The sequence below is a fragment of the Cavia porcellus genome, unplaced genomic scaffold (assembly GCF_034190915.1).
Source record: "Cavia porcellus strain 051 isolate PalLab524CR breed Dunkin Hartley unplaced genomic scaffold, mCavPor4.1 scaffold_9, whole genome shotgun sequence".
Lineage (NCBI taxonomy): Eukaryota > Metazoa > Chordata > Mammalia > Rodentia > Caviidae > Cavia > Cavia porcellus.
This window is the reverse complement of record NW_026947492.1, coordinates 48,570,410-48,593,467: the sequence shown is the minus strand read 5'-3', so window position 1 is coordinate 48,593,467 and position 23,058 is coordinate 48,570,410. Positions and strand designations below refer to the sequence as shown.

The 23,058-nt window shown below is 35.0% G+C and overlaps 1 protein-coding gene across 7 annotated transcripts in view; it reads right to left on the bottom strand.

Annotated features, from left to right (window-relative positions):
* Dlg2 (discs large MAGUK scaffold protein 2) overlaps window positions 1-23,058 on the bottom strand; it is a 1,893,126-nt gene that overhangs the window by 1,860,554 nt on the left and 9,514 nt on the right. For all 7 annotated transcript variants that reach the window (XM_063256338.1, XM_063256340.1, XM_063256341.1 and 4 more), the window contains exon 2: window positions 3,095-3,226. In XM_063256338.1, coding sequence (XP_063112408.1) covers window positions 3,095-3,226 — 132 coding nt within the window. The remainder of the gene's footprint in view (window positions 1-3,094; window positions 3,227-23,058) is intronic.

The window sequence follows — 23,058 nt, the reverse complement described above, 5'->3', positions numbered from 1 at the left end:
AACAAGAGGTCTTGAAAATCTGAATGTTTTAGCTATTCTAAACTAAAAAGAGACTTAATTTGTTAAACATCAGGGAATTCCAGTTCACATACACTGAAACTGAAAAGTGTCGATATTATGGTGATTATCATAAAACTATAATTATCCACTGGATAAATTTTTTCCTTAGAAATACCACAAGAGGTCACTCTAAGCTTAACATCTAAATGTGTAGAATGTAGCAGGTTGCTTAGATATATTTTTTTCTTGTTTTGTACATTAATAAACATTGAGTGTTAACCATCAAAGTGCCTTTATGTACTGCCAGGTATTAATGAGTGGAAAATCAAAACAAATAATATAGGGACTCTAGAAGTAAGGATGAAGAAAGTTAATCAGTTTATCATTCTACATGCTTATTGGATATCCTTCTATTTACAAAAAGAAATTGGATTTTACATACTTTTACTTTTATTTTATAATATTTCCAAAATGAATTACTTTTATAGTCAAAGTTTTATAATAAAACTTGACAAGATACAATACCTTTGCAATAACCTATCATGTTATCACAGAACTGTTTTATAAAATGCTCTTACACACTATTATGTTGACCAAAGTTATGTAGACACGATTCTGGTCCTCAACAATTATACTATCTAAGACATGTAATTGTTTATGCATATGATGAAGAACTACAAAAAGAATACAGCATTTATTTTCAGAGTGATTTTTTTCATTTGTAGAAAAAGATTTTGGTTCCCTGGTCATGTGTAAATATTACAGCACATTCCACAGTAATAGTATTTCATTTTACTATCAGTTTGTATTAGCTTATGTGAATTATTATTGCCTTATTTAGGTAGCTAATTGAGACTCTTGCAAGGTATTATTTTAATGTACTGGTTATTTAAAGATCAGAATAAACCAGGTGAAGCCATTATCTTCCATTACTTAAAACAAAAGAGAAGAGGGAAAGTAAGGGATAGTTGGTTCAAATAGAAAACAATCTGTGAACCCTAACAATGCTCAAATTTATCATATCTCCTTGTCTATGTATTTATAAATCTATAAATCTTATTCAAGAATTACATGTCTGCATGACTTTTCTTTGGGGCCTAATGAAAATACACAGTGAGAGCACTACAACATTCAAAAATAACAATGTTGTGTAGGATTGATAACCATATTACTAAGTTTTTGTTGGATCATTGAAAAACACTGTTTGCAGCCTCACTGTTTGAATGGCCACTTTATATGCTTTAATTTTGTAATTTGAACAACTATTTCTAAGAGGACAATATGTAATATATCAACTAGTGATTTCTTCCATTTTTTAAAAATTATGTATTATTTCTACCCTTTTTCTGTTTTGCTTTTTTTCTTTAAATAAACTTTTAAAAAATAATGTTAGTAATCAAGATTTTGCTACCCATAGGAAATTCAATAGAAAATTATGTTTTGTGTATAATGCTCCATTCTTTGCACTCTGGTTTATCCCCAAATGACTTTAAAAGACCAGCTAAAATAAATCTATCCATTCAAATCTGGGCATTGGGATTACTTACATAACAGCTTTTTACAGATTACTACTGTCTATTATTTTGCTAGAGAAATTCAAACCACACCATAGGTTTCAAGCCAAGATATTTATCATTCATTAAAATAATGGCAAAATGCAATTCTTTGATAATGCGTTTGACTTTTTATTTCCTAGGTAATGGTGTTAACAAATGACTACATTATCAAAACATACTAGAATTATCTAAATCATCCAGCAACACTCTTTCTAAATTAAATTCTCAAAAGCTCAAGCTCTCAAGACAGAGCCAGTCTTAACTAAACACATCATATAAATCTATTTAGATTTAATGACCTTTATGAAGACACTGTTCATTTTTAATTAAGAAATCTATGGTTTGAAAATGTTTTCTAAAATACCACTTTCTACAATGCTATTAAAATTCTACAACATTCTATTCAGTTATTTGGGTCATCAAGTCTTATGAACCACAATAGAATATTTTAAAGAAATTAACCCACAAGTAAAATAATCCTATACAACTTTTTATTTCCATTTATCAACAATAAACTGGTTTTTGATTTTTCAAAATTTTTATATTTTAAAAATTATATTTAAACTATACAGATTTGTATCAATAACTATATTTATAATGAAAACAGATGAAATATTTTCAAAATGAGGCTTCACAAATTCCTATCTTTAGACTGTACATCAATAACTAGCAGCATGAAAGGGCAATAAAAATGTTCAATAGACTCAGTTATTTCTTTAAAATATTATTGCCTACCATGTTCAAAGTCCTAGGTTTGATTCTCAGTAGCACAAAATTAATTAATTAATAATTAAATAAAATACACTGTGTTCAGTGGAGTTGTTTTTATTGTGTAGGTAGTCAGCACTCTTTGTTGAGGGACGAATTTACTGATATGTTTTGCTACTCTTTGTCCCAAAATATTAGAAGAATTAAAATCCATTTGTATAAAAACAAAAGATATATATGTATACCTATAAATATATACATAAATGAACCTCTATTTTCTTCATAGTTTTTACTAAACAGGAGACTACACATAAAGTTAAACATGACAAATTGATAAGAATTCCAAAATACTAAATTTTCATCAATTAGTTTGTGAATTCTAGATCATAAATTTTTCTAAGAAGGAAAGATGGATACACAGTTTGTTTTTATTTTTGAACCAAAAGCAAAAGTGATTCTGATTAGAATTAATCTAACATTTTTGTGCAACACAATTCCTTCTAATGGAAAGCAACTTCTTGAGTGAATCTGTCCCCAAATTTTTGCAAAATCTACATAGGGTTTTAAACTGTGCAAATTTTTCTTCCTATATAAAGTAATCTCTCCATGTTAACATATTTCAAAAATCTAGCTCTATCTCTTTTAAAATACTTTTAGGCAAATATTAAATTAATTTTTTAAATTAAATTTTTTTAAAAACTTCCCTTCAAGGAAAGGGTTTGAAATTTCAGTTTGAAACTTCATTAACATCAAGTTCTTTGACCATATCATCCAAGGTATTATGCCCAATTCTGACCATTAAAAAAAGAGGTAATTTTTGTAATACATACCTAACAAAGCTTGAAATAAGCTGCTCTTAAAGATACTCATGACCTTCTTAACAGCATTTTTCAACAGCTGTTCTTCTGGTTTTCTTAATTTTTTGCAGTATTCTTCCAGTAATGATAAAGCACGATCAGTATCTGAAAAACATAATTTAAAAACTCTTTCACATGTCTTAGAAAAATAATAAACTAATATTAATTCAGTTCATAGCTGTGCTCTTAATTTCATGACACAAAATAATAAAGTAATCATAAATTCCATAACTATCATACAAAATTGATTACTATAAAATTCAAGAATCTACTTTTATTTCCTGTAATTCTGACTTCTAAAAGAATCTACAAATGTGAAACAAAACAAAACAGAACAAAGAATATAGTGCTAACCAAATGTTTACACAATGTGATTTTCTTTTTTAAGAAAAAAACTGATGATTTCCTGCAAAATAATGTCAACATTCCTGAATTTGACCTTTGAATTCTCCTTCACGTGATCAATTTTCAAACTACACTTTCAGTCTTATTTGCCACTCTAGCCCAATTACCCCAAGTCATATTGGATTACTCACTTTTCTACAAACGCATGTACACACTTATGCACACAGGCACACACATGAAAACTATGACTTTCCTTTTCTCACCCTTGTGATTTTTTACTATGCTTTCATTTCCCCTGTATTGTAATATCCTCAACACAACTCTCTCTCCCTAGAATCAGTGTGCTATATAGGAAATGTTTTTGTCTGGATATGAAACCTATTTACCAGCTATGTTATAAGTTAACCTCTTTGAGCATAAGTTTCCTCGGATATTAGAATCAAACAAAAGCAATGTATGCACAATGCTTAGCACATAAAAGCAATTAATAAATCAACTGAAAACGTACAGTCCCCTTAGACCCAAGTAAAATGTTTTCTCTTCAAAATCATCCCTGATGTGGCCAGGGATGTAGCTCAGCAGTACAGTGCCTGCCTGGAAAGTATAAGGTCATGAGTTCAATCCCCAGTACCAAAACCAAAAACAAAAGCCATCTCTGATGGTAAGTTAATCACTATAATTAACCTTTATTCAAAACCAGTTTCTGTGCACAAATACTGTAGGGATCCTTAACTTATACTATGTTGTACTAAGATTTCTTGAATAGGTGTCTTCATCCCTCACAAAATGAAGAATCCTTGAAAAAGTTAATGGAATCACATTATCTTCTAATGCAGTTGGTGATAATTTTCTTGGAATTTTAGGAGCCCTCTTTCTCTTCCAATCTGCCATCTTCAAAAATAAACATCAAGTCTAACAACAATAGTTCATACTTATTGAGCACTTTATATCTACATACATTTCTTTCTCATGAGCTTTCTGATTTTCTTTCCTACAGCCCTTTTTAGCCAATAGTATTACTTCTTATTTCATGGAAAATTAGAAAACAATTTCTAAAAGGTTCTAACAAAGCATTTTCTGACTTATCCATAACTGTACGCATATATTCTGTCTTCCTTTCTATAATCATAGATCAAATATTTGTGCTTTTTCAAAAGCCAACTCTTCTCGTCTTGCCCACTACACCCTCTTGTCTACTCAAGGACACTAGCTCATCTTCAATTACTTTTCTTCTCTTTCCAGCCATTCTCAGCACAAAAATAAGCTTTAATATCAGTGCCTTTTAAAGTGTTCCTTGACTCTCAATCTTAACTACAGCCTCTCTTCTGTTTCCCTTTACACAAAATTCCTTGAAATGTTTACTGCCTCCTTTTCCTTCCTGTAATTTTCTTTTGATACCACTCTACTCAGAGTTTCCTATAATTTCACTGAAAGAGCTTTTGTCATTGACACATATCATTTTCATATTTACAAATCTTTGTAACTGTGAGACTTATGTGAAACACAGCTTAGTGGACCAGGGGACTGTGTACATCACTCATCCCCAACCTCAGGCAGCAAAGGTATCATCAGGCCAGTACTCACAGATGGGACGACAGAACTTCCCCAGTATTTGGCAGAGAACTGATCCCAGTGTGATGCAATCATCTTTTTACTTACAGTGTGGCCCTATTGCACTCCGGAAATATTGCTGGTCCCTGTATTTATAAGACTTCCACATTATGCTGCTTAATATAAGCCTAGGGGACTGAGGCACTGCCTTCACCAACATCAACCCAAACATAGGCAGCATAGTTTGGCGCAAAATCTATTTACTGAATCTTGGATAGGATATCTAGAACTTACTGATCAGTTAATGACTGACACCAGGCAGGCCTAATTTGGGATGGAACCTCTGGAACAGATCCATTGCCAGAGGAAGCCCCAAGCTATTGGACTTTTATTCCAGATAGCATCACATGTAACTGATTGCAACAGTCTTGGGCCACAAGGTCACAGCAAAAGGCAACCCACTGAAGTATGAGCCTTGTTCCCATCAAAGGGTTGGGCTGATCCTAGTGGGCTTTGGACTCAGGATAGGACATAGCATTGGTAGCATTAGTGGCCATAGATGTGACAGAAATATTTTTATCTGGTCCATCTACAGTGATCTGCCCAGAATACTACAGTGCCTGACCACAAGCAGATGTCAGCAGATGAAACATCTGAATCCACCCTAACTTCAGGGAAAGACTTGTGGGGACACACTACCCTGCAATATTTCCAGTGTACACTCCTGTTTCTTTCTTAATAAGACATCAATAGTATCTTTGGGTCAAATCTGGACTTGTCTTGTTCTTTGGAACTGAAACAGTAAAAATACACAAATAGCAACCCTTGACAAATGTGGATCTATGTGCCATCTGGTGAAGAAACAACGAAAGAGACTGCAGGTTCAGGGAATATAAGTATACTTACCTAGAAAGTAGAAACAAAGCCATATTATGAAGACTGAAATAAATGCAGAACCTAATCGATCCAGGCCTAGACAATGTTACATATCAACAAGCATCAAAGGCTTTTAGAAAACTATGATTTCATCTGGTATTCAAAAATAAAGACCCAGAAACTGACTAGGCAATAATCAGTATGAAAGAACTCTCACTCAGAAACTTTAAACTTCTGTCTTAAGGTATCTCAAGTAGCTTGGAGAAACATTTTTAGTTCTTTAACAGTGACTTAAACAGGTGAAAGAAAAATTTTTAAAAATCAAACAAATTCTTGAGCTGAAAAATGTACTCAATAAAATAAAAAATCTGATAGAAAGCATCGATGGTAAGACAGATGAAGCAAGAAAGAATTAGTGAGCCTAAAGACAGCCAATTTGAAAATGCAGATGTAGAGAAGAAACTGAATGAAGAAGAATTAAGAAAGACCATGAGAACTTTGAGATAGTATTAAAAGAGAATATTGAAATTATTGGCATTCAGAAAGATTTGAAAATAACAAAGGTATAGAAATTCTATTCAAAGAAATAACAATAGAAAACTTCTTAAACCTAAAGGATTTAAAATATGGAGATATAGGGATGTCAAAGATAACCAGTAAAACTTACCATAACTAAATCTTCCCCCAAGATATTGTATAGCAATGTTCTCAGAGATGAAAGATAAAAAAGATTCTCAAGGTAGCAGGGGAAATGAAATAAAAAATGCATGGTGATGCCCAAATTCTTCAAACATAAGACTTCTAAGCAGAATCTTCATAGGCCAGGAAATAATGGCCCAACATTTTTCACAATATCAATAGGGAAAAGCTGCTAACTGAGAATATTGCACACAACAAAGCTATCCTTTAAAAATTAATACTGTAGGAGACCAGAGAACATGGCGGACAGACAACAGCAACTACCAGAGGCTCTCTGAAAGGTTCGGCTCAGAGGCCAGAAATAATGCGGACTAGGGAGACACGAATCAGTAGAGATATGCTCTGCTGACTCAGGAACGAACTGGGCTGAGAGAATCCAACTTGGAATACAGTCCTGGCGCTAAAATAGGAACAGAAAAATCTCGGTGTGGAGGCTCGACTCCGCGCCATCGGAAACCGGTTTGGATTTCCCGCCGTGCGGCGGCCGGCTATCTCCACAGCGGCTCGGCAAGGAGAGACGCGCCGAGCTCTGGGAGCGCCGAGCTCTGGGAACGGGAGAACGGAGTCGAAAAAAAAAGGACGGACAGAGGTGTACACGAAAACTGACTGGTGGCGAGGTGAGTGAGAATCTGACCCCCCACCACAGTTTGACTCTAGCGGAGATCTCTCTGGGCGCCATTCCCCTCTCGGACGGGATTGGAGAAAAGTGCCTGGCCTGAGTGACGCTGCTGGCGGACTCTCTAGGCTAGACTAGCCTAACCCAGATCCCAGAGCCGGACGATGGCCCGGAGGAGCGACTGACTTCCGCGTAGGCTGCCTCCTCCGACTCCCTGGTGCGCAGCGGTGGGCGGGAACAACTAGCCAGCGCAATTTGATCAGGCTGTGGCTGACAGGCAGGGAAGCCGGGCCTCCTTTGTAAGATTGCATTTTATAAGGAACAAAAAATATGGGGAAGGGAAGCAACAAAAAAAGCTCCTCGGCCCCCAATCCTGAGAAACAGGCAATAATGGATGCCGCACCAGTATACATTAAGCACCATATTGAGAGCCTCATAGACCAATTCAGGAATGAAGTTATCAATGATCTGAAGCTAGAAGTATGCAGAATAGTTAGAGAAATGCTAAACACCACCCAGGAAAAAACAGATGGTGGAATGGAAGAACAGAAAAAGAGGGGAGAATTGCTTGATGGAGAAAACAGAGAAAGCATTGAGTATGTGAAGCAGGTTCAAAGGGACTATCAAGAAATTAATAAGTCTATACAAGACTGGCATAACAGCTTGAAAGAAACTAAGGACAGACTATCTGAACTGGAGGGCAGACTTGAAATATGGGAGAATGAAATGAAAAACTTCTTAAAAATAACAAAGAAACAAACAGCAATAATACAAAGACAAGAAGATGATAAGAGGAGCCACCACTTAAGGATTAAGAACATAGAAGAAGAAGTAGGGACACAAACAAGTGAATTACAAAAGCTACTCACAGAAATAATCCAGGAGAATTTTCCTAATTTAGCAAAAGGTAAAGATACTCAGCTGTATGAGGCATACAGGACCCCAGCTACCTACAACCCTAACAGAGAAACACCCAGGCATATAATAATAAAAATCCCAGAAATTCAATACAAGAACAGAATATTAAAAGCTGTAAGAGACAAGAAACAGATCACTTACAAAGGAACACCCATCAGAATTACAGCAGATTTCTCTTCACAAACCATCAAATCACGAAGAGCATGGGGGGAAATAATTCAAGCTTTGAAAGATAATAATCTCCAGCCAAGATTGAGATATCCTGCACAACTGTCCCTGGAAATTGATGGAAAAACGAGGTGCTTCCAGGATAAAGAGGAACTGGGGGAATTTGCAACCACCAATTCAACTCTACAGAAAGTATTGCAGGATATTCTAAAAAAAGAAAAATACAAAGAACCCAGAAATAGTGGCAGGGAGGCCACAACGAATGGAGCAGAGAACAAAATGAAGAAGACAAACTGACAGCTACTGACAGAAAAAGAGCTCAACAGAAATGAGACAGAGAAGATTGGATGATAGGAACAGCTATTTTTGAGAAAATGACATCTTAATAGGTAATGCTGATTCAGTACCATCTTGTTTTGAAGTCTCATCTAGCTTTTGTTCTTCTGTCTCCAATGGTCTAACCAGGTTGTATCTTATTGGATTTTGTTATGTATGTTAGTATAAGCAAAAACCTTTTAAAGACAAGGAGATTATACAGAGACCATTGTTCATTTTCTGTTAGTCAATTCCAAATACTCTATAATGCTGTCATTCTCTTAAATGGTTTTACATTGTTTTGATATACTTAATGCTACAGTATATGAAGTTGTACTCAAGGACTTCAGGGAGGGAGTCAATATGGTAACTATTTTTAAGTCGGAAATATCTGGTGGTGAAACACTATTCTGCTTAAAAGGTTATGTCTTGATCTGCCCTGTTTCGCTGTTATGCCCTCTTTTTCTTTTTCTCAATCTCCACTCCATTATATACTTTTTTATTGTTATCCATTTAATTAAAGGGAAAAATATAGCAGGATATAATATAGTAACCCACTTTGACTTTCTATTTTCTCGATTTGAAGCCCTGTATTACTCTCACCATCTTGTTTTTGACTGAGGTTCCTCTATTCTGTTTTGCTGAATAGTATCAGGTTCGAAAGTTTAGGCATCAGCTGAGAAGATAATGAGATTCATTATAACGCCCATTCTCGTTGACTTCTATCTACTTTTGAAGACCTACAATATCTCCAATGTTTTGGTTTTGTCGGTTTTATCCTTTATGGTTTTGTTCAATAGTATTACAACTAATGATATAGGCAATTCTATTAGAAATAGCGGGAGGCATTAGGGTAACCATTGTTGATCACCTTGTATTATGTTTTTATATTATCTATTATATCCACCCTTTTGACTTGACCGATTCTGTTCTGTTATGTCACATTTGGTTTTACTCTCTTCCAAAAAAGCAATAAGAACAGTGGGAGCAATGAAACCCAAAATGTGTAATAGTCACTGTACAAAAGAGAGGAAAAGAAAATGCTCTAAACTATATAACTGCATGTATATTTAAATGTATAAGACAGAAAATGATATCACAGAGTTCTAATGGATCATTGAACAGAACTGTTTGCAGTATCATTGCTGGAATGTCCACTCTACAAACTTTAATTCTGTGACTTGAACAATTATTTCTAAGATGGCAATATGTAATCTATTAACTAGTGATTTCCTACTGCGCATTTTTTTCTTCTGTAAATCTGTATAACTTGTACCCTTCACTGTTTTTTTTTCTTTTCTTTTCTCCTTAAATAAAAATTAAAAAAAAAAAAAAAAAAAAAAAAATTAATACTGTAGGGACTGGGTTATAGCTCAGCAGCACAATTACTTGCCTGGTAAGCAGAAGGTCCTGAGTTCAATTCCAGTACCAAAATAATAAAATATTTTAAAAATTAAGGAGGTATAAAGACATTCACGAACAAAGGCAGGCAAAATATATCTCCACCAGACATGATCTACAAGAAATGCTAAAGCAAGATTTTTCAAATTGATAAGGTAAAATCTTAGTGAATAAAAATAAAATATAGGAAGTTTAAAACTCACTGGTAAATAGTAATTAGATAAACAAATTCACAGTGCTGTAATACTATAACTGTGGTATATAAATCCATCATATCTTTAGTTCAAAGAGTAAAAGAAAGCTATTAATAAAAACTACAATAATGAGTTATGAGAACAGGAATATAGACTGAAAGGTGAGTATCAAAACATCCAAATATGAGGAGAAATGGAGATCAAATAAAGAATTTTCATATTAATATATATTCTCTTGCTATGTTGCTTGTTAGTTTCTATTATCTTTACAGTCATGCTAAGTTACTATGTTTCAAAATAATTAGATATAATCAAAAAAATTTTATGGAAGTCTCACTGCTGCCACAGAGCAAAAATCTGTAACAGACACCAAAAATAGTAAGTAAGGAATCAGAGTATACTGGTAAATTAATTCTCTTAAACACAAAAACTTTAAGAGGAGAAAGCAAGCAAGAAAGCAAGAGAATAATGTTAGAAAATGAGTTATAATGAGTTATATAATGCTGTCATCTTTACCCATCAATAATTATCTTAAATGCAAAAAATTAATTTATCCAATTAGAAGATACAGAATGATTGAATGAATGAAAGAAAAACCAACCATATGTTGACTACAAGAAACTTATTTTCTAAAGATATACACTTACTGAAAGCAAAAGGTTGGAAATAAGATATTCCATATAAATGAAATCCAAAAGAAATTACCCAATACTTATATCAGGTAAAATAGACTCTGTCAAAAGCAAAAACAAAACAAAAAAAAAAAAAAAACAAGACAAGGAAAGTTATGTGTAATGATCAAGGGATCAATTCAGCAAAAGAAAATAATACACTCAATATTTGATTCTCAAATATACAAAGCAAATCTTAGTAAACCTAAATGGAGAAAAAGACTTCAATATAGTAGAAGTTGGGTACTTTAATACCTCACTCCCGGTAATGAACAGATCATCCAGAGAAAAAATGAACAAAGAAACAGTAGAGTTAAATTGCACCCTAGACCAAATGGAGCCAAAAGACCTCCACAGAACATTTTTTCCAATAGCTTCAAATTACACATTTTTCTCATCAGCACATGAAACATTTTCCAGGATAGATCATATGATGGTTTATAAAACTAGTCTCAAAAAATGTTTAAACTAGGATTCATCATAAATTAAAAATTTTTTTGAAATTATATAAGTACATGGAAATTAGACAACCTGATTTTGAACAGTATATCAAAAGAGAGAATATGAATAAAATTAAAAGTTTAACTGTAAACAAAAACACAACATACAAAAACTTGTGAGATACAATCAAAGCAGTGCTAAGAGAGAAATTTACACTACTCCCTGCTGCATTAAGACAGTAGAAAGGTCTCAAATAAACAAACCATAACTATATCTCAAGGAAGTAGTAAAGCATCAGCAAACCAAATCCACTAGTAGAAAATAATAAGGAATACAGCAAAAATAAATGAAATGATGTTTTTAAAATACAAAATATCAATTAATCAAAGAGTTTGTTCTTCAAAAAGATAAAATATACAAACTCTTACCTGTACTGAGAAAAAAGGGATAATATTTTAATAAAAATCAATATGAAAAGGGAGATATTATAACTAATGCCACAGAAATACAAAATACCATTAGAGATTAGTATAAATAAGTATATGGCAATAAATTTCATGATCTGGAGAAAATGAACAAATTCCTAAACACATACACCTTACCAAGATTGAACTAAGAACAGAAAATCTAAACAGACAATAACAAGAAAATATGAATGAATAACACAAAGTCTCCTATCAAAGAAAAGCCCAGGATCACACAGCCTCTCTACTGAAATTTACCAATCAATTATGTAAAGAACTAATACTAATTCTACTTAAATTAGGCCAAAAATTACAAGAAAAGAGAATTATTTGAAACACATCCTACGGGGTTAACATTACCCTGGTGCAAACTAGATAAGAAAACATACGCACACACATACACACACTCAAAATTACTGGCCAATACCCTTAATGAACATAGACAAAAATTGTTAACAGGATACTTGCAAACTGAATTCAACAGTTTTGGTGTGTTTCTGTACAGTAGAATGACTACAGAAAATGACATTTCAAACTGCTGATAGAAATAATTTTAGAAATTTATCCATAAACAAATTTATGTATGGAAATAATTACAGTGGTATCATGGTTCCTCATTTGATTTAAATATTATATATATATATATATAACATGGTATCCATTTAACTTGTACAACTTTTATATTTTTATGTATGGTTAAACAAGTGACTCAATTTTAAAATAAGATATATTAATAAAGAATGGGACAAGTAAATAAAGGGTTTAATATTTAATGATAACTTCATACTTCACCTGTATAATATTTTTAATAATTCTGGATCAGGAAGAAATACTTTAATCCCCATTTTGTCAATAATCAGCAGTTTCTCTGAACTAACAGTGACATACTAACATCACATTATATAATCTATTTATACCTACTCTTTTCTATTGTAATGATATTAATTATACCATCCTTCCCTCAGTACTTATATGTTTGGGGCTTTAATCATAGTAATTATCTTTAATGCCTAAATTTTCAGACTTTTTAGTTCTTCATTTATTACACAGATCTTTTCTTTAAAAATCTACTTGTTCTTCTCTCTTCTCTCTGATCTTCCTTCCTTGTCAGTCTTGATCTCAGTCTGTCTGTCTCTCTCTCTCTCTCTCTCTCTCTCTCTCTCTCTCTCTCTCTGTGTCTCTCTCTGACTCTCTGTCTCCCTGTCTCTCTGTCTCCCTGTCTCTCTGTCTCTCTCTGCAATTACAACTTTAAGATCTTTTTACTTCAGTGGCATTTTTAATCTTTTATTCTTTTAACATTTTAATCTTTTATTCTTGTAAAGGGAAATTCCTTAATACTATATTAATAACTATCCCAGAATCACATGTAAAATTGCTCACTGAGGGGACATTCACTCATTCATTCAACCTTTATTGAATAAGTAACCAGGGAAAATACTATATAGATTCAAAACAGATATTCTCTAGACCAGCAACATTTACTATATGCCTTTCATCTCTCTATGGGAAAAATCTGACACATAAAACAAAATGCTACAATGTAAGAAAAAAACAAATGATCCTATATGGTCAAATCTCCTGAAATTCTAGCTACTCTTTCATGATTCTCTTGTTAATTGACAATAATTATCACATGGTATCAATTCCATTATGCCTTTAAACTCTCTCTACTTAAATTTTTATATATGGGCTGCCACTGGAAGGCTTGCTGCTGCAGGCACCCAGGCAGAAAGAAACGGTCAGATCCACTTCTGTGCACCCACCACCATCTGGATGCTTGCTTCCCTCAGGTAACCAGCACAGGCAAGGAGAAATAGCCAGACTTGCCTCTGTGTGTATGCTGTCATAAGAAAACTTGCTTCCCTCAGGTAATCAACATGGGCGGAATACCCAGACAGAAATATCTAGATACACACCATGACCCTGCAGCCACCATTAGAAATGCCTGCTGCCCAGGGGCAGCCAGCACAGGTCAGGAAAATCAGACAAAGATGTTCATGTGCATGCTGCCATTAGGGGAGTCCCGATGTAGCCACAGAGGCTGAGAGAAGTAGCAGCCCTGCCACCACACACCCATGGTCATTTGGGAAGCCCACGCCATGCTCCACTGCATCTACTGCTCATCAGGAAGAACCAGGAAAATATCAAGACAAAAGAGCAAAAGGCAATCTCAAACCTGCAGCCCACAGAGAACAAGTCTGGGAGATATACTCATGGAGCAAAATGGAAATCACACACCTGAAATCTCTGAAAGGATAGCAACTGAAGTAAAGAAATAACTTCATGAGGCTAAAAAAGTAATCGGAGTAGAAATAATGTCTCAGGTAAAAGAAGAAATCACAAACATAACGAAAGAATTGCTGAACTTAGCTAAAGAAGGCATAGATTTTTTTTAAAGCAGCATAGGAGAATGATGGAAACTTTGAATGAACAATATAGGAAGGAATTACAATGCACGAAACAGATTCAGAGATATCCAGGAAATTTAAAACTCCATCAAAATCTGGCAAATCTACTTGAAAGAGAATGAACATAGACTTTCAACCCTGCATACAGGATTACATCTAGCAATTGTGAAAGGAAAGATCTCTTAAAAATAACAAGGAACCAGAAAATAACAATTCAATGACTGCAAGACAACACAAAGAAAAATAATTTGAGAATGATAAGTGTCAGCAAAAAAGTGGGGTCCAACACAAATGACATAAAAAAGACTATTTACAGAAATAACAGCAGAAAACTTTCCAGACATGGCAAAAGGATCAGGCATTCAGATAAGCAGGGAATATAATCTCCAAATAACCATAACAAAAGTAAATCTACACCCAGATATATAATAATCAAGATCCCAGAAATTCAGCACAAGAGTAGAATATTAAAAGCTATTAGAAAAAAGAAATAGATCACCTACAAAGGTAAACCCATCAGAATCGTGGCAGACTTGTCAACACAAACCATCAAGTCAAGAAGAGTTTGGAGTGAAGTGTTTTAAATTCTGAAAGAAAACAACTTCCAACCTAGATTGATGTCACCTGCAAAATTATCTTTCAAAATTGATGGAAAAATAAGATACTTCCATGATAAAGAACAACTGAAGGAATTCATGACCACCAAATGAGCCCTACAAAGAGCATTGAAGGATATTCTAGAGAGAGATAAAGATGACTATAGTTCCAGGAACAGCAGCAGAGGAGGACTGCCAAACAGGGCAGGCAACTGAATGAAGAGGAAATGTGGGGGGCCAACAGCAGGCGGATGGCATGGCAGAGACAAACCACTGCATGCCAGTTGTAATCATTAATGTAGATGGCCTCAATTCACCAATAAAAAGAAACACAGGGAAAGTAAAATCAATATGCTATACACAAGAAACACATTTAACTCAAAAGGAAATTCATAGAACAAAAGTGAAAGGAGAGAGAATTGTTCCATGTGACTGGAAACCAGAAAAAAGCAGGGGTAACTTGTCCATTAACTACAGAAAGAATCAGAAAGATATGGTATGTTCCTTCAATGGAAAGCCAAAAGAAGGATAATCTCAAGGCTCTTGTAGGTAAATGGATGCAATTTGAGATCATGTTTATGGGTGAAATGGTTCAGATTCATGTAGGTAAACATCGTGTTATCTCCTGGCATAAAAATTTGAAGGAGTTAGTGGGATCCAAAATGTATAGCAGATATTATGAAAGTGATAGGGGAGGAAACATCTAAAAAGGGATGATAATCATTGTTAACTTCCTAGTATCTTTTTTTGAATTTCTGTGTTATTTTCATAGTTTTGTTAGGTTTGGTTTTATTCTGTCTTGTTCTGTTTGATTTTACTGTGTCTGATTGCATTTTGAAGATAATGGGATGTATTATGTTAGCCATTGCTGATTTTATATTACCTGGTTTTGAAGTCCTGTAACACTTTCATTCTTGTTTTGATTGCTTTTATTCTATTTTGTTTTGCTTGACTGTATTATGTCTGATGGTATAGACAGCTATTTTGAAGAAAACAAGAGACATTATGGTAGCCATTGTTGATTAACTTGTTTTGAAGTCACTTTGTTTTGTTCTGATTAGCTTTGTTCTATTTTGTTTATGTTCTTTAAACTAAGAAATGAATGTATTTCTGGCTTACAAAAGTTTAATCTAAAACAAGACTCCTGTATAAAGATGATGAATTAGACCAAGGGGAGCAAAGATGGCAGGAGGGAGAACAGCCAGCTACAGAGGCTCCCTGAGATAGTCAGCTTAGAATTCAACATAATACAGTGTGGGGAGCCCTGAACACAGGGAGAGGAATTCTCTTGTCCCAAAAAGAAACTAAGGTGAGAAGAACCAATCAAACATATAGTCACCACTGGCCGTGCCACCATGCAGCCCTGAGCACCTCCAGCCCGCCCTCGGCACACTGAGGCAGGCCATCCCCACGTTGCTGCACTCCAGCCGCCACCTCCGACTCCATTGCCACAGGCCCGCTGGAGGCTGGGGGAGTGGAGCAACTCAGTGCCCACCGACTGCCCCCACCCCCGCCACCACTGCAGCCACCACTGCCACCTCCCCAGATCTGAGGGGCATCCCAGAGAGTGTGAGGAGAAAGGTGCATTGTGGCATCACAGGCACGGGACTGGATCTGCTGGAACACATCACTGCCTTCACCCTCGCCACTCAGGCGAGGACCTGAACTGGTGGCACCAGTGCTGAGCAGGCCCTCACCACCGGAGTGCCCCCAAAGTGCCTGGGCAGTGAGTGTGTCTTCGCTGCCACCAGGTCCACACAGCTGGAGCCCCATGGAGCCGCCACCACAAATGGAGCCCAGAGAATTTGCTTCTGAAAACACCTCCTCAGACAATAATCAAAAATACAGAACCAGAACTTTCCGGTTTCCTGCCATGCTGGACCAGCTTCAGGGAACTGGGCCTGCCTGCCTGCACCCTGAACTCTGGACTGGGCAGTCTGGGGTGAGTGTCCCCACACCATCCCGAGCACCTGGGAGGGAGTTTAAGATACTTCAGATAACAGCAAATTGAGGAGAGTAGCAAAATCCCAGTCAGCACACTTCAGAAAGACTGTAAGCAATACGAAGAGGGCCAGAGACCCCCAGGACACACCTATCTGAAAGAAACCAGAAACATGACAAGAGATAGAAATAAAAAAAACCTCCAGCCACTGACACTGGAAAAATAAGCCCAGGAGAGGTAAATACAAAAGAGAACCAGTGCAGTAATCATGCAATATTAGACACAGCATCAGCAGACATAAAGAAATACCTTCATTACCTCATAGATGAATTTAAAACTGTACTTCTGATCCAAGTGAGGCAAGATATAAAAAGATTAATTAAAGAAATGATAAGCCCCTCCCAAGAGAACACAGATGGAAGAACAGAGGAACTCAGAAAAGGAGAAACCTTTGATGAAGAATATAAACAAAATCTATAATACATGAGACAGATCCAAAGAGATTACCAGGAAACTAAAAACTCCATTGAAAGCTGGCAAAATGCCTTGACAGAAACTAAAGTTAGCCTTTTGAAACTTGAAGAGAGATTTATGGTGTGTGATCATGAAAGAAAAGATCTCTTAAAAATAACAAGGAACCAGGAAGAAACAATTCAAAGGCTAGAAGATGACAAGAGGATTTATAACTTAAGAATAAAAAACATGAGCGAACAAGTAGGAGTAACAACAAATGAACTACAAAGACTATTCACAGATATAATTAAGGAAAACTTCCCAAGCATAGGAAAAAGAAATGATATCCAGATAAATAGGCATACAGAACTCCAACCATCTATAACCAAAATAGATCTACAGCCAGACACATAATAATCAAGATTCCAGAAATCCACCACAAGAACACAAAAAGCAGCCAGAGAAAAGAAGCAGATTACCTACAACAGAAAAATTATCAAAATAATGACAGAATTATCAACACAAACTCTCAAATCGAGAAAAGCCTGGGGGGAAGTAGTCCAAGCCCTGAAAGAAAATAACCTCCAACCAAGACTGATGTACCCGGAAAAACTCTCTCTCAAAATTCATGGAGAACCAAGATATTTCCAAGACAAGGAGGAACTGAGGGAGTTCATAGCCACCAACCCAACCCTACAAAAAATAATGAAGGACTGAAGGACATTCCCGAGAGAGAGAGGAAAAAATACCAAGATTCCAGCAACAGTGACAGAGAGCCCTCAATGAACGGGTCAGACAGTGGAATGAAGGAGTAAACTGGACAAATAATAGCAGAAGAATAAAACAGCAGAAATGAGGCAGAGATGGTAAGCTATAATCTTTAATATAGATGGCAATGATACACTAATAAAAAAGAAACATAGGCAGAGTAGATTAGGAGGCAGGATCCATCGAGATGCTCTGAATAGGAAATACACTCAACCTGAAAGAGGGTTAATAAACTGAGAGTCAAAGATGAGAAAACAATGCTACATGTGACAAGAAACCAGAGAGAAATAGGAACAACTCATCCAGCAACTGCAGATAGATTGGAAAGCTATGACACTTTTGGGCAGTGTAGAACTACACAGCTGGAAGGAAGGAAAACCTTATGACTTTAGTAAGTAAATGAGTACAGCTCAAGATCAAGCTCAGGGGTAAAAAGATTTAGCAATACTCAGATAGATAACAGGTTGCCCCCCTAATCTAAAAACTAAAAGAACTAGTGAGACCCAAATTATACAAAGCACCTTGAGAAAGGGAAAGGGGAGGAATTGTCTAAAAAAGGAAAGCAGAGGATATTGTTAATAGTGTATCAGGATTTAAAAGTCACAGTAGTATTATCGCTCTGTTTAGTTGATTACATTTTGTTCCGGTCTGTCTACTCATTAGTTTGAGGGCACAAACAGCTAACCCAAAAATAGCAGGCTATACCACAGTGACCACCCTTAATTTCCTATTAGCTTACATTGAAACCCTGTGTTACTTACATTGTCTTATTATGACTGATCTTATTTGAAGCTGGTTTGTTAGACCGCCGTTTAGCCTCGACTGATTTTATTCGAATTTGGTAGGCTTGATAGTATCAAGTCTAACAGTATAGGCAACCACTCTGAAGATGACAAGATGTAAAAGATATCCACTACGGTTTTGATTATTAACTGCTTTCAAGTCGTACAATGTTCTCAAAGTTGTGGTTTTATTAAAATAGCTATGTAATGTTATGTTCAATTATATTATGCCTGACGACGTGGACAATTCTATTGAAAATAACAAGAGAAAGCATAGTAACTACCGTAGATCACCTAATATTGTGGTCCTATATGTCTTTTTTATTTCATGTTTTTCTAGGAATTTATTTTGTTGTCTTGTTTTGATCTGTTTTTCCCTATATACAGAAAAGATAGATATACATGTAGAGATTCACACATGGAAGAATTTCTAAACTACTTACGGGAACAGATTGTATAACACACAATGTAATGAACAGATACTCTGAAGAAGAGACACTAAGAAACCCAATGTTAATTCTGTAGCATTATGATATAAAATCTAGCAATACTATCATTCACTGTTCAGAGTGATATTAGTCAAGTCTCTTATGTTCAATTTCAGCATACATAAAGATAAAGACAGCTACTACGAAGAGACTGAGAAACATTATGGTAGTCATTATTGACTTCCCCAAAATCAGGTTTTGAAGACCTAAAAAGCCTTCATCATCCTGTAATGATTTGATTAGTTCTATAATGTTCAGTATATATTCAATGTGTGTGAAGATGGGGACAACTATTTGGAAGAAAACTAGAGAAAATAAGATAGACAGTGAAGATCTCCAGTGGACTTGCTTTGAAATCTGTTTCTTTTAATTGTTTCCTTATAAACTGTTTTGTTCTGTTTAATCTTACCCTCTTTACAATAAAAAACAAGTGTGTAGGACTGATAACCATATTACTAAGTTCTTCTTGGATCGTTGAGTAGAACTGTTTGCAGTGTCATTATTTGAATATCACTTTGTATGCTTTAATTTTGTAACTCAAGCAACTATTTCTAAGACGACGGTATGTAACTTAACTGGTGATTTCTTACTGTTTATTTTCCTGAAATTCTGTATTGTTTCTACCCTTTTTTCATTTTTTTCTTTCTCTTTGAATAAAAAATAAAAAACAAATGGTTAAAACACCAAATTTACTATGCAAAAATATATTACTTGATTACTTGCTTTCCCCACATCCTTAAAAAAAAAAAAAAAAAAAAAAGAGATGATGAATTAAATAAAAGGGGCAAGATGACAATGTTCATGTTACACAAGTCAAAAACCACTAGTCAGATCTTCATAAACTGAATAATGTAGAAAGTTAAGAATTAGTCAAACAAGTTGGACTAGTAGCTTATGTTCAAATAACCAGATATGTGAAGAATTTTTCACCTCAATTGTTGATAGAATTGCCTTGATTCTTCTACTTTCTTTGCTTAAAAAAATTTACTTTTATTTCAAAGGGAACAAAACAGCAATAAAATGAATCAAAACAGTGATAAGACAGTAGGAAATCTACAGTAGTTACTACATTGCATATTGTTGTCCTCCAAATAGTTGCTTGGCTTTAGGCTTGCAAAGTCAATCAAACAATAGAGTTCCTCCAAATCAGTTGGTTGCTCATGAGGGAAAGGGTGTTCTGTGCACTGGCCAGCTCACAGGTGGAGGCTTAGCTTTCTTGCTTGTTCTCCCCAATCCACACTCTGGCTAGCTCACAGGCAAAGGCTTAGGCTCTCCCCAGTCTGCCCTCTGGCTGGCTCACAGATGAGGGCTTAGTTTCCTTCCCTGCTCTCCCAGATCCATGCTCTGGCTGGCTCACAGGCCAGGGCTTAGCTTCTATCTTCTCTCCCCCAAATGTGCACTCTACGCGGCTCATAGGTGGCGGGTTTAGCTTCCTTCCTTATTCTCCCCTATCCATGCTCCAGATTGCTCATAAACAGGGTATTCCATTTTGGCTCTCCCCGATCCACACTTTGCCTGGCTCACAGGTTGTTCTCCCTGACCTTTGCTCCCAAAAATCTACTTTGTATGACTTTTGAATCTGTATAAAGAAAGAAACTAAATTTGGATTACCTGAGGACAAGCACAAGATCTTTTTTTTAATGAGAAACTTCTGCATAAAATATGCACTCAAAAGATCAAGAAAATGTTACATAATTGGCATTGTAGTTAATCACAAGTCAATCACAAGTCTGTTAATTAAGGCTCAATCTATTGTATTTGGTTTAAAATAGCACTGAGAAAACTATAAATATTTTGGGATGTGTAATTTAAATTTGAAAGAGTAAACAGTAATAATGCCAACAAATGAAGTTTTACCAAGAACAACACATAAGTTGGTCCTTGGTAAATGGACCTTGGTAAATGAAGTTTTACCAAGATTAACACATAAAATCATTTGCCATGGCTAAAAGCAGGAAGAATTATAAAATACACAGTGGTATTATTAGGAAAACTAAGATTAAAGTATAATAGCAGAATTTAGAATAATGAAATTCCTTTGCACAAATTTATTCAGTTTCTTTACAGTTTACATGCATTATATTATCAGATCCTCAATACTGAGAAATTAAGCATATTACACATGAAAGTGAATGCAAACATCAAAGAGCTACTAAATAACAGATTTGGAGGTTAATCCTAATGCTTTTGATTCCAAATGCAGTGTTCCCTCTACAATACTACCCTTAAGCCTCTTAAACTAGAGTAGCACATTTCTATTGAAAATAACAAAAACTTGACCAGTAAGACATACGTTATATCACTGAATTCTAGAATCTAGGGTAATGAATAACTAATTTTCATGTGCTTTTTAAAGTAAAAGTTATATTCATAACATAAATAAAAATATTCCCACCATTGTGAGTCTGATAGAAAAAGTTCTTTCATTCATAATGTAGTACTTTATCAGTATCTTACTATGTTTCAGACACTTGGAACACAATACTAAGAAGATAAGCAAGAATCTAACTTCACAGAGGTTTTAGTCTGAAAGTAAATATAATTAAATAAAATAGTTTAACAAAACTAATGGGTAATAATGCTATCATGATGAACCATATGCTCTGGTTACAGAGAAGCTGACAGAATACATTCCATGTTAATGACTGGCCTTTTAGCTAAGGACAAATGACAAGTTATATAAGTTTTGTTTGTTTGCTTGTTTTGGGTTTCCTCCCACCCCCAGGGCCTTTGCAGTAAGCTATATTCCCAAGCACCCTTTTATTTGAAACAGGGTCTCACTAATTTGCCCAGGCAGGACTTGAACTTGTGATCTTCCTCAGTGCTGGGATTATAGACATATGCTACTAGCACCAGATACCAGGGAAAATTTTAAAATGAAAGGGAACATGACTATTTTTTAGTTTTAGAATTATTTTAATTACATGTTCATTATAGTGTGATATATAGAGAAAAACAGGGAATAACAAGTTTTTTAGGCTATTTTAATAAATAAATGCAAAACTGAATAGTTGTAACTTTTATCAGTACTTATTAAACATGACTAGAAATAAAAATGTTATAACTATAAGTAAATGCTTAATTCTTATTGTTCATGTTATTTTTGTGTTACATTACAAATCAAGGATATTGATATGAAAATAAATAATACCAATAGAAAAATTACTTTTGTACTAGATCCTTAAAAGGAAGATTTTAATATATTAAAGTGTACAGTCAAGATGACACAACAAAGGTATAATTTTATTACTGGTAATGTAAGCTAACATTTGTTAAGCTATGTTAAGCATTTTGCACAGGTCATCTTATTTAACCTGCACAAGAATTTTAAGAAATACAGTTTAATATATTTTACAAATGAGGAAAATTTAGACAGAGAAATGAAACAACTTATATATGTTAGTCACCTTTCCATCACTGTGCAAAAACCAGCTTAAAGGAAGGTTAAGGTTCATGGTCACTTGGTTCCATTACTTTGAGTCTGTGAGAGGCAGTAAATCATTGCAAAAGCACATGATAAAGGAAACCTCTTCATTTTATAGCAGCCAGGAAGCAGAAGAGAAAGGAAGGGGCCAGGGTCCCAATGTTCCCTTCAAGGGCATGTCCACAATGACCCTCTACTAGGTTTCTCTTAATGATTTCACTACCTCCCAACACTGCCAAGCTGCAAACCAAACCTTTAGCACACAGTCTTTTGGGGAACCTTTAAGATCCAATCATAATATTATCCAAGGCTACACAACCAGCATACGCTGGACTAAGGACTCAAATTCTAGTCCAGTGATAGAGAACCTTTTAGAGGCTGAGCGCCCAAACTGCATCCAAATCCAATTTATTTATC